Raw genomic sequence first — 13377 nt, 5'->3', positions numbered from 1 at the left:
AGATGAGCAGAGGAATCCCTTGACTCCTGGCTGGATGTTTGTGGGGGCTCAAGTTTCTCTGCCGAAGTTGCTTTACCATGGGAAATCAATTCCTGAGCCACAGATGGCTTCTGCCGGAAGTATTTCAAGTGGTTAAGGCAAAGCTAGAGCCTCGCCTTGGCCTCCTGTCTCTGTCAACACAGATAGCTTGTACGCGCTTCCATTTTTTCCAGGAGGTTTCATGCCATTTATGATAAACCACACAAAACAGGCATTTTAAAAGTGAAAGTATACATTGAAAAAGTCCATTTATACCACATAATAGTTGCAAATAAATATATTTGCCCCGAATGTGCACACGTTTCTATTCTTGACTGAGCTCAGAATTTATGCTTACTCCGCTGCCACCACGGGTCTTCATACACTCTGCTGTTATTCTTTCTGTCCCTAGTTTTGTGCTTGGTTCCTATAGACACTGTCCCCCGTGGAAGTACTTCTGGGAATCTGAGACTCTTAGCTAAAGTCGTAGATGGAGTCAAAAACCTTCAGGGTTAGCAGAAACCTATGCTGCATGGCTTTTCTGTATCTGAGTGATACGTGGCATATTAACCTTCCTCCCTTCTTGACTCCGACTTTGGCAGTGCCAGCTCGTGGTACCTGTTGGTTTCTGAAGGCTGCAGGCTTTCTTTTGCTGTAGCCCCATTGATGGAGATTCTCCCACTTCTGGTCTGGTTTTGCTCAACACTCTATGATAGAATTTGTTTTCTTTTTATAAATCTAAAGCACAGCATTTCTGCCGTCCTTGTGACTGCCAATTGCTCACTTCCACCATCCCTTCATTCCTTTATCTCATCCCCCTTCTGTCTCTGAACCATGAATCTTAGGAATGTTGTTTCAGATTCATGGAAACCTTGGGTGTTGTGAAAGATCTCAAATCCCCCATCTTAACTCTTTCCTTATGCTTACTCCTAACCATGTATGGCCAGGAAGGAAATAAAGGGAAATCATTTCAGCATGAGGTGACAGACACGCAGATGGAATAGTACGTGGTGTGTGGGGGGAGGTGTGGTGCTGTGAGTACTTGGAGTTAGTAGAACCAGAGTGAGAAGCAGGCCTGCAACCTGCAACACATTAAGGAGGCTGGTCTTTGTACAGCCAATATTGAGAAAGGATAGAGGAAACTGGAAAGAGAGTGACAAGATAGGATTTCCAAGCTCTTTTTCTGTATACTTTTATGTAGTGGAACCATCAAGACCACGACTATAGATTCCCAGGCAAAATGCTATACTGCCTATGTGTGAGTCTAATTCCTTCATTTCTCTTTTATACTTTAGACCGGCTCATGAGCCCACTGTTAAATACCAGCAAGTTCTGTTTCATGGTAGCAGAGCCCTGGAAGGAACAAAAAAACCTGAGTCTTGGCCCAGTGCAGGTCATCCAACAATTCTATATTTATAAGGAAAGTGAATTAACTCTGTTCCCCTAAACCCAATGCATAATCAAACCCAAGGAACCTTCCCACTGAAACATGAGCCCATCTCTCTACACGCAAAATATCGCCAATGTATCTGTTAAATCTAATTACTCAGAAACTTTTTCATGAAAATAACAAATATCTGTTTCCTCCAGCATATTCTGTAGAGAGTTTTTCCATTATAGTTTTATCTCTGTGTACTTACTCCTGTTCCTGCCTACAAGCTAAATAAGGCACATGCCAGTGCTCCTGTTACAGAGCTTGGGTAGACAGATATTTAAGGTAGGATTTATACACACAATACATATATTCACATACGTGTCTTAGTGCTGCTTCTGTTGTGTCTCAGGAACATGAAGTTTTTCATGTGCCTTGATATATACTTAGAACCACTCTTCTCTCCTCCACATCCCTAACACAATTTTAAAACTCCATTTTCAAACTATTCCCTCTATTGTCACAGCAATCCTGTTACCAATTAGAATTAGGAAAACCAGTTTATCTTAATGCTGTTAGGATACATTATATAGGATATTTTCCTAATGCTTTCTGCATGTTTCAATACAAAAGCGTAGTTTTTCACAGAGCTGCAATCAAAATTTAACTTCCTAGATTTTTCCCATTTCAGTATAACTTCAGCATTATTAGTACATTGCAGTGTTTTCTAGAATGAGACTGTATAGTATCTGTATTACCGAACATTTAGGTCACTCCATTCTCACTATTAAAAACTACATGTGACAAATGCACCTTAGGCAGTCTCAGTTTCTCTTTCTCCCTCCATCCCATTCCCATCCTCCCCTTCCCTTCTCATACTTGAACTCAGGTTTGCTAGGCAGGTGTTCTACTACTGAGATCATTCCCAGCCTTACTTTTGATTTGGGGTCTCAGTTCCTGCTTATGCACATCTGGACTACAATCCACCTATTTTAGGTTCCTATCACTGCTGAGATGACCAGCACATGCCAGAGAGCAGCTTCCCTCGGTTGATAGAAGTACGCATGGAACTAACTTTCTCCCAGTCTCAGCCTCCCACATAATTCAGAATGGCAGGCACAGACCATTGCACCTCTCAGCATACATTTTTTTTGTCCTGAATGGCTTTGAACTTCCATCCTCCCATGCACTTGAGTGTCTTTTGATGAAATGCCTAATAATGTCTTATGTAAAGTTCCCAGGAGGATAAATACTTTAATATAGTACATAGAAAGTACACATACCTATGAAGCAACATGTGATATTTCACTATTTGTATGTATTGCTTGATGTTAAATCAGGGATGTGGTATATCTATTAGCCTATAGTGAAGACAAGTAAATATCATTTTGGGGCAGGATAGATAGATGAAATTACAGATAACTTTAAAATAATATTGAAAAGGAAGACTCAGAATCCTACTTAGGAGGCCGAGATCTCATAGAGTACAGTTTAAAGCTAGCTGGGGCAGAAAATTCACAAGCCTCTATTACCAATTACTCAGTAAAATGCCAGGATGGACTTCTCTGCCCTTGGCTCAATTGGTAGAGCACCAGCCTTGAGCAAATATGAGGGGAAGTTTACCCCTTGTATCACCAAAAATAGAGAGTATTTTTTGGCCAGATGCTGAGGTGCCAGATCGATAATCTTGCTAGTCAGGAAGCAGAATCCAGAGGACAAATCAAAACTACCACGGGCAGAAAAGTCCTTGAGAGACTCAAGTGATAAAACACTAGCCAAGCTCCCCTACCTACTCAAAAGTTTTATATGCACCATTTTGAATCTTTACTTCCATATCCTATGTGAACAGCAGGTATGTTTCTCATTACTCTTCGCTGGTGTTGTTGGTAACCTCTGTGTGTGTGTGTGTGTGTGTGTATGATTTCCCTTTTAAATCTTCCCTTTGTGACTCTTCTCATGAACCTTCTTATAATTCTTTTCACTGATGGATCTCTAGTTTGTGTGGTTTTGTGTAGAAACTGGAGTGTTGAGGGATCTTCAAACCTTTCCCTAGTAAGTGAAGTCACCAACACAGAATGTGCAGATGGTTGCTTTTGACACATGCCTTCATTACTACTGCACTTCTCTTAAGTCTCAGTGTGGTACCAACTTCAAACATGACAATTAATCATAAACACTGGTTACAATGCTGTTGTGAGAATTTCATACTAATGGCATTTCAATCTCGACAGCTCTCAATGTCATTTAACCTGTTAAAACATATTCGAAAGGCAAGCAAAATAATTACATTTTATTGAAAATTCAGAAGTAACAGTACTTTAAAACAATTTTTGTCACATTCCTTTACAGAAAAAAAGGACCTGACTCAAGCTCAATGACATTTTTTAACAAAATCATTTTTGAACTCCATAAAACCTATAGCTCATTCATTCAGGACATAAACATGTATTTTTCTATTACTCAAAACATTCCAATGCAATTTGTTTTTCTGATTTTTTTCAAGTCATATTTCTACATCCAATGTAAATCATAAATTATGTGTTTGCACTGTGTGTGAGTGTACATAACTGGCCAATTCTAATAGCAAACTAGAAACAGGAAACTATCAGGATCACAGTGATTTATTTCACTTATCGTGGGGCATCCCACAATTAGGGATGTTTTCTTATCTTCTAGGTTAAAACCAACCAGACTCAGCATGGCATATGACCAAATGAATGCTAATGCATATAAATATGAACCAGCACAGCCAACCATTTAGTGTTAGCAAGAACTTTGCTAGAATTTGGCAATTAGCTTCTCAGTTGTTGTTGTTTTTTTTTTCCCTTAAATAACAATCTTTATTTCTAGCTCGTATAAGAATTTCATCTTCAATAATTGATCAGTGTGACAGAAAATCTGTTCTTGGCAAAGCATGTTTAAAGTTATATTATTTGATAGGTTGTATCTCAGACACTTTCCATCTGCTCCACAAATTCAAAGCTCTTTGCAACACAGAGATTCCAGTCCTACCACGACTGGATCGGTTGTTGTTTTAAATGAATGAAAACTACTGGTTGATTGAGCCGGGCATGATGGCTCATGTCTATAATCCTAGCTACTCAGGAGGCTGAGATCTGAGGATCATGGTTCAGAGCCAGCCCAGGCACTAAAAAAACAGGAGACTCTTACCTCCAATTAATCACTAGAGAAAAGAAAACTACTGACTGAGCCCAAATCATCAAAATGATTCTATCTTACTTTTATCTAGTGGCATCCATCGGTAATTTCAGCTACTAGGGGGACAGGCCAAGAGGATCATGAGTTTGAGTCCAGCCCAGGCACAAGTTAGAGACTGTATCAAAAGCAAAATAGGGCCAGGAGTTTGAACTAGTGGTAGAGTGCTTACCTAACATGCACGAAGACCTAGGTTCAATTCCTTGGTACCACATACATAGAAAAAAAGTTGTAGTAGAACTCTAGCCATGAGAAATCCCAAGGACAGTGCTCAGGCCCTGAGCTCAAGCCCAGGACTGGCGAAAAAAAGCAAAATAAAGGCCACGTGCAATGGCTCCCAAATGTAATTCCAGCTACTTAGATGAGACTGAAAGGACCATGGATTGAGACCAGACAAGGCAATAAAATGAGACACACCTCAGCAAGTACATCTGTATCCCCAGCTACGTGAGAGGTATAGGTAGGAGAAATCTTGGTCCGAGGTCATTACAGTGAGGGAGAAGGGTTTGAGGCTCAAGAGTCAGGGAGGACACTGGCCAACATGTTCAAGGACTAAGGTTTGATCCCTAGCACCATGCAGAATAAAATAAAGAACTTAAAATAATTAAAAATGCTTAAAGGGCTAGAAGCATGGCCTAATGGTAGAGTGCTTGCCTAGCATGCACAAAGCTCTGGATTCAATTCCACAGTACCACATACACAGAAAAAGCTACAGGTGGCGCTGTGGCTCAAGTGGTAGAGCACTAGCCTTGAAAAAGCTCAAGGACCATACTCAGGCCTTGAGTTCAAGCCCCAAGACTGGCAAAAACAAAAGCAGAAATTCTTAAAGCACATGTAAAAATAACCAACATTCTGTGGAAATGGTATGCTGTACATAGAACTACTGAATTGAAACCCCTTTCTATAACTCTTTGGAAATAATTTTTAAATAACTTAATAAAATAAGCCAGACACTGGTGGCTCACACCTGTAATTCTAGCTACTCAGGAAGCTGAGATCTGAGGATTGTGGTTCAAAACCAGCCCAGAGAGGAAAGCCCAAGAGACTCATATCTAATAAGACTATTACTCACTGACTAGTGGCATGAAGTCATTTGATTACTTTCATAGCTCTCTTCTATCTGTTCCTTTTAAATGAGGAGGCCTTCCTTCTCAGGAGGCCAAGACCCAGGTGTCAGGGGCTGGCGACCATGCATACTCCTCAGGAGTTGTACTGACACCGACAGAAAGAAACGACAGCTGAGGCCTGGAAGATCTGTGCTTCCCCACAGCTAGCAATGACACCGATACAGAGCTTTCACAAATTAACAATAATTTGAGAAACAACTGTTATGCAAATGCTGAGAAAACACAAACCTATCAGGAAATTTTACAACACAAATGCTATCATATACTGCTTATAGTAGTCTTCTGTCCAAGACAGCATCAGAACTGGTTTTAACAAATGGATTGCAAAGAACTAAAATATAACGTGGCATTTGCTAGCATGGTAGTGGTTTTTTCCATAACACCCAGCAAACTCCTCAGTGATGGAGAAAAATCCCTCATTTCTTTGTGGATAAACCTGGCCACCTAGGGAAAATGCCTAGTGACTGAGAATTAGACAATGGCGCAGGGCTTCTCCTGCAGTAAGGAGGCAGTACAACTTGCCCTTAAGCCACAACTTGCTGGATCAAAACAGAGCAGAGAGAAAACTTAATGGATACAATTCTTCATTTTTCCAGACTTCAAGGTAAAAGCAATACCTGCACGAGTAGAAATACCTGCTCCAAATGTTTTTGGAAAATGGTATGACTCATTGAAACAATATCAGAGAAAAATATCTGACACATATAACTGTCTCAAAGTCATAGTGCAGTTAGACTTTGCATCTAAAAACTGGTTTTGTCAATAATTAAAACTATTTTCGTCCTCTCTGCACATTCTCCTTGTCTTGTCCTGAAGCACAGATCACTGAGTCAAAAGGCAGATGCTGACGCAGCACCTAACTGCCTACGAAAGCCTGGCTGATGATAACACTCAAGACTTGTGCGTGCTGAATTTACACTGTACATACTGCTTGATGAACTATTCAAGATGTCACCACACTTGCTTAATTCCATCAGAAAATGAGCAACGGGTCCAAGTATAAAGATAACTTGAATGCACAGACAGGTGAAGGCAGCTGACAAAAAATTCACACTTCATTAAATAATAGTTTTAATTCATTTCATACTATTATAAAATTTTAAAACATGTAGTTTATTCTTAGATACCAGTCTATATAATGTTAAATTTAAGTTTAAAAGAAGTTTAGCTTTTTCAGATCTTTTAGTGTAACTACAGATGCAATGTAACCGTTTTGATATAAAAGTATGACATGGTTAATATATAATGTTGATGTCTTTAAAAATGTTTGGATTCTTATGAATCTGTACCAAAATAAAGCTTCTGATATATCTTTAGGCTCCTACCTGATGACTAGTTAATGATGCAAGCAAAAAAATAGTTGAATAAGTTAACATTTACATACAAAACTAGAGGTCATATACAGTGAGCTTAATGGTATTTTCATGGCATTACATATTAGAGTATTAGTATTACCAGGATGAATAAAAAGTTCTAATTTTAAAGTATGAATTGAAAAAAATTCAGGAGACAATTCTATACTAATGTTTCAGACTTTGTTATTTTCATGTTCTCCATCCAATAAGATTTCTGTGCTGGTTAATAAGCACACTTGAAAGCCAAGGATGGACAAAGGTTTCTCTGTATGATGCTGGAGTGTCTCAGTACTGATTGAAAAATACCTTGTTGTTTCTATTTTTCTTAAGCATTTGCTTCATAGTTCTCTTGTCCTGCACAAGAGTGAGACTGTGATAAGGAAAGCCCTAAGGCTAGAAAGAGTGCACAAACCCGCTGTTTTGTCACAGCATCTACTTTCTACCATTAGGGAAGATGGTCCCTAGAATCCCAAAAAAAAGGGAAGGAGCACCAGGGACTGAGGCCCAAGTGCAGTGTGGCTGGGCTGCTCTCCTTCCTTTACATTGTGAAGCTGTAATGCACGATTCTGAGGCTAATTAAACAGACTCAACAGTAAAATTCAACTGAACATAATTTGTTCTTATTTTTGGATGCAATACGAAAAATGAAAAACTTGTGGCTTTAAGTTCAAAACTGGGTTTCCTTGGATCTCAGGGCTGAAAGACCCTACCCAAGTTGCTTGACCTTTCTGGGACTCCATTTCCTCCAATGATAAAGAAGGGGATTTGTACTGCACAAGCATAACTGAAACAACTAATCAAAGTCATGCTCAGTGCTTCCTGATTACTATGCAGATTGCCTACTGCTGCAGTGTAGCAGAATAATAACTGGGTTGGGGGCTTGCTGATGCTGCTACCATGGTTGGAGCCTGCAGGTCCAAACCCACCTACTGGTCATACAAGAGAAGCATAATCCATCCAGAGTACATCAAGTGTACTCTGCTGTTCACAGGACAGTTCGAAGAAACATTGGTTTTACATACACATATATATGTATAAAATCTATAACCTTATTTAATTCCCCTATTGTTAATCTTCCGTAACTTTTCAGCTGGTTGGTAAAGTTATGGGGGAAAGAGATACATCTCACAGTGTTTCTTGGAGAATTAAGAATATTTTTAGGGGCCGGGAGTTTGGCCTAGTGGTAGAGTGCTTGCCTAGCATGGATGAAGACCTAGGTTCGATTCCTTGGTACCACATATACATAGAAAAAGCCAGAAATGGTGCTGTGGCTCAAGTGGTAGAGCTCTAGCTTTGAGAAAGCCCAAGGACAGTGCTCTGGGGCCTGAGTTCAAATCCCAGGACTGGTTAAAAATTATTTTATTCTTTAAATTTGTATATCTTAATTTTTAGTTTGCAAAACTAATTTTTAAAATGCACAGCTACTGTATAAACCAAGATTCTGTCACCATTTACTATTCCTATGAAATAAGCATTTAAAAATATATGATAATGCATTTTACTGGTTCTTCCTTTTAATCCTTTTCAGAGTTGAGGTAAGAGTAGGAGATTGTTTCTCTGACTCCACTACTTCAAACCTGGTGTAAAGCAAACCGAACTCAAATTTACAGAAGGACTTTGTGGATTTCCAGCTATAATTGTGGGAGTAGGATAAATAATTTCCTCAACAGTTACATATGTACCTAATAAGAAGCCCACGACTCCAGTAAATGCTATAGAAATATTTTTTAGGACCATCCATATATTGTAATGTTCCTTTGAAAATGTGAGGATTTCCACGAGGGGCGGCAGGATGAGGGCCAGTGTGCTGCTGCTCACAGCCCCGACGAAGGAGATGACGATGTCCAAGCGGGGAATGAGAATGGCCCCCGCACCTGCAAAATGAACAGCAGACATGCTGAGTGTACACAAATATTAAATGTAGATCTTTTCAAGAAGCAGTTAATGGAGGTAGACAAAGACAACAAAGGAATTTAACCAGTGTGGTATTTCCAGGACTTTCACCTGCAAACAAAGTTTCTCAAGTGAACAGCCTGTCCTTTTTCAGCTGTGCACTAAGTCTGGGTGACTTAATTCCAAAGCCTTGGCATTCCTCTGCCTGCCATATGGTCATCTTATAAGACACAACACAAGGCAGTTCAGTATCAATACCAGGACAGAAGACATGAATCCTCACAGTAGAATCCCAAACAATCCATATTAAAGGGGCACTGGGGCTGGAGTTTGGCCTAGTGGTAGAGTGCTTGCCTAGCATGCACAAAGACCTGGGTTCGATTCCTCAGTACTACATACATAGAAAAAGCCAAAGTGGTGCTGAGGCTCAAGTGGTAGAGCTCTAGCCTTGAGAAAGTCCAAGGACAGTGCTCAGGCCCTGAGCTCAAGCCCAGGACTGGCAAAAAGAAAAAAAGGGCACTGCGGTGCCTTGGGCGTCCTAGCCACCTAGGATGCTAAGACCTGAGGTTCTTGGTTAGAAACCAGCAGAGCAAGAAGAGTCAGTGAGACTCACCTCCAATTAACCACCAAAAAAAGCCAAAAGTGGAACTGTGGCTCTAGTGGTAAAGTGGAAAAGCTAAGGGAGAGTGTAAGGCATTGAAGTCATGCCTTAGTTCTGGCACACACGCACATGCACACACACACGCACACACACACTCTTGTAAACTGAAAAATCACTATTAATCAAACTATCTTGTAATTCATGGGCAGAAAGAGTCATTGAGGGATGCTAAAAAATTAGTAAACTGGTCTGAAATCACAGCACCAGGGAGACTAAAGTAGGAGACCTGCAACATTCAAAACAATCTGAGTGATGGGCCGGGAGTTTGGCCTAGTGGTTAAAGTGCTTGCCTAGCATGCATGAAGACCTGGGTTCGATTCCTCGGTACCACATACATACACATACATAGAAAAAAGCCAGAAATGGTGCTGAAGCTCAAGTGGTAGAGCTGTAGCCTTGAGAAAGTCCAAGGACAGTGCTCAGGCCCTGAGCCCAAGCCCAGGACTGGCAAAAAAAACAGTCTGAGTAAGACTCTATCTCAAAAAACCAAAAAACAAAATAAAAAAATCAAAAGCTGGAGATGCCATGACAGAGAGCCTACCTAGTATCTGCAAGGCCTTGGGTTCCACTCTAGTACTTATCACAAATAAGATCAGTATATTAGGAGTCGAAAAGTATTTCCCCAAAAGACACTTATTAACTACAAAACATGGTTGCAAAGTTGCATCAATAAGACATACGTGTGTATATTATCAGTCCTATGGAATTCCTGTGAAAAATGACAAATTTTAATTAAACCAGACATACTGTGCACACATACAGCTTGGAATAGTGAGACTCTTATCTCACTAATGATGAAAAAGCATCAGACAAATTCAAATGAAAGGGAATTCTACAAAAGTACTGGCATTTCAAAGGTGGCAAGGCCAAGAAAGAAAAAAGGAACATCAAGATTAGAAAGCATGAGAACTAAGTTCAAGAGCAACCTCGATTCCTTCCTCGATCAGGAAGGGACAGTAATGATAAAACTGGAAATTTAGCCTATGGTCTAGAGATTACTTAAGGGCAGTGCAATGTGTTGGCTTCTGGGTTTACAACCGGTCGTGATTATACAAACTCTACAATCAGAAGAAGCTAAGTAAGTTTTGTCTAAATTACTTCAAACTGAGTTCTGCTTTAAAAAAGTATTATCAATTCTTTGTGCTTCATCCTTGCAACTTCTCTTTTCTAATTCTTGGCAAACTAAGCAAAACTATCATACCCTACACCATTCTTTGTAACATTAAGACTTAAAAAATGTATTCATGAACTGTAATCCCTATGGAGACATCACCTTTACAATAAAATTTAAATTAAAAAAGACTCCTCCTCTCTACTTACTTGTCTTTTCTAATATACATGCCACTATTGTGAGCAAAGTCTCTTTCAAAGCATTGTTTTGCTCTGCTGTTTTCATGCCTTTATCTTGCTTTACCAAAAGTCTCATAGTCTTCTTCAATTTGTCCTTTAAATCTCTGATGGAATGGCTTTTTCATGGGTTGGAGTTGTCACTGAAACCAACAGCCAGGAAAGGACGGGCAGAAGATGGTGGAATATCAACAGGGAAACATGCCAGTTGTCTCTGAGTAAATAGAGTTCGGGTCCCAGCATGCATTTCACCTCAAGAAAATCATACCAATCAAACTAGAAACAGATAAGAGGCATGCTCTCGCAAACAGTAATTTATACCACAGGCATCCAAGGACAGAAATCAGCAAAAATGCACTGCGGTGAGGTGACCCCTGCTACGCAGCTGTGCAGTACACACAGCAACACTACTGAAGATACACATCGAGGACACAAAAGCAAGAAGAGGAGTTCAAGACTGCCACATCCAGATACAGAGATGTCAGGGAACCCTGAGTACCCCATCAGGGACCCCCGCCCCTGGGGAACTAGCTCCTGTGGTGACCCAGAGCACCTGGACTGATTCCCCTGCCCAAGAAGTACCATATTTGGAGAGGGTAAAGAAGTAAGCTCTTTCCCCACACCTTCTCCAGCTGGGAAAGACAACTGGAACACAGGAACTACAAATCCAAGGAACTACAAGTCCCAGAAATCCTAAAAAGGAAACACTCCAGCTGGTGGACTGAGGCGCCTCCCAGAGATGCATATCCCCAGGAAGGCACCTGGGAAAGCAAGGCCAGGTCCTGAACTGGCCCCCATACTGACTGCTGAGAACAGTTCTCCCCCAACCCTGCCTGTGTCCTGGGGGAAATCTGCATAGCTGCAGCAGTGGTCAGTCAACTTCCAGCCCTGAATTAGGGTTCCTCTCCTGAGGCCTTCAGGGGCTCTGAGGAAGGCTCCAGATCACCCCTGATGGAAACGAAGCAGCACCTGGGAGCAGCTCCTGCCTCGGACACACGGAGTAAATGGCCTTTCTTTGTCTTTTTCTTTTCTCCTTCATTTTTAAGGTAACATGAATCTCCCAGTTGAATGTTCTAGGATTACTGATCTGATGGTTTGAGATATACAAATATATAATATATAATGTGTTGTTGCTTGTTATATATACACATACAGTATCCTATTTTCCATTGCCTTTCTCTGTTCAAAAGTAGGGATGTAATTAGGAGAGTGTCAGCAATTGCTTTAGGCTTTTTGGAGTAGACAGGATGAGGGCTGTTGACCCAATTTTTCTCTCTTCTACTTTCTTCTTCTGTGTAGAATGCTAGGTTTCTCTCCTTCATTTGTATCCTCCATTGCACTACTCCCTGTCCTCTGTTCCTTCTTTCCTCTTCTAATTCCTCCATGTACACCTCTTTCACTCATACATATCTCTGGAAAAATAATCCCTCTCTATCCCTACTTTACTCAATACTTCACATGGGAAGTGTTTGTGATATACAAATTTGAACCGTATAGCTCCACACAAGTGAACTCTACATCTTCTATGGTCCCTACCAGCCCTGAGCCCAGATAAGTAAATATCAGCAAAGGTTCAGAACATCTGCTGCCTGATCAATAAAGAACACAGAAAGCAGTTTATTAGGGAGATCACAGATTCCCAAAAGATAAAACCAAAAGGGTCTTCAGATAAGCAGAACACACCACAAAAATGCTACCCAAATCCAAGGAAATAACAACCACACACCAGACTGCTAAAAACCCTGCTGATAAATTAATGACAAGAACAAATTAAACATGTACAAAGATACACAGCTACCTCACAGAAAGCCTAGTGAAAGACAAAGGCTAGAAATGGAACAAAGCAAAAGGAAATGGCTTTACGAATGCAGTGTTAACCAGGACTAGAGAGGAATCAATAGTTATTGAAAACTAATAAAGGAGAGGAAGTATTGTGCAGTGCAGGCCTCAGAGGAACCGTGGAAAGAGGGGGGGGGGGGGGTGTGTGTGTGTGTGTGTGTGTGTGTGTGTGTGTGTGTGTGTGTGTGTGTGTGTGTGTGTGTGTGTGTGTGTGTGTGTGTGTGTGTGCGCATAATAAAAAATGTTCATTTATAATCAAAACAAAAAAAAGATAGGCAAAAATAAAGCAGCCAGTGTGCTCCAATACAAAATGTACAGCCTCACCAATGTATAATTCAGTCTTAGGTTTTAAGCTACTGATTTCTTGTTAATTTTCAGTTTATGAGTTACTGAAAATGCTTTTCCTTTGTTCTTCCCCTCTGTGTGGCTTCTCAGGCTTTCAGGGGGATGTGGAGTTATTTTGTATCTAGTTCCACTGAATTTCTCACAGTAGCTGGTTACTATTTTAAATTGTCATGAAAGTTAATGCTGTAATAATTGTATTGCAAA

At 40.4% G+C, this 13377-nt stretch overlaps 1 protein-coding gene across 3 annotated transcripts in view; it reads right to left on the bottom strand.

The window, feature by feature from the left end:
- Nucleotides 1-7451: 7451 nt before the first annotated feature.
- The window catches only part of Slc36a4 (solute carrier family 36 member 4), a 47975-nt gene continuing 42049 nt past the window's right edge, over nucleotides 7452-13377 (bottom strand). For 2 of the 3 annotated variants that reach the window (XM_090343051.1, XM_090343053.1), the window contains one exon: nucleotides 7452-8962. In XM_090343051.1, coding sequence (XP_090199177.1) covers nucleotides 8655-8962 — 308 coding nt within the window. In that variant the 3' untranslated portion in view covers nucleotides 7452-8654. The remainder of the gene's footprint in view (nucleotides 8963-13377) is intronic. The other variant, XM_090343052.1, reaches the window with a different exon arrangement.

This window comes from Megascapheus bottae, chromosome 12, assembly GCF_031878675.1.
Source record: "Megascapheus bottae isolate mThoBot1 chromosome 12, mThoBot2.hap1, whole genome shotgun sequence".
Taxonomy (NCBI): Eukaryota; Metazoa; Chordata; class Mammalia; order Rodentia; family Geomyidae; genus Megascapheus; species Megascapheus bottae.
Note: the sequence above shows the minus strand (reverse complement) of the source record. Positions and strands in the feature narration are given on the sequence as shown.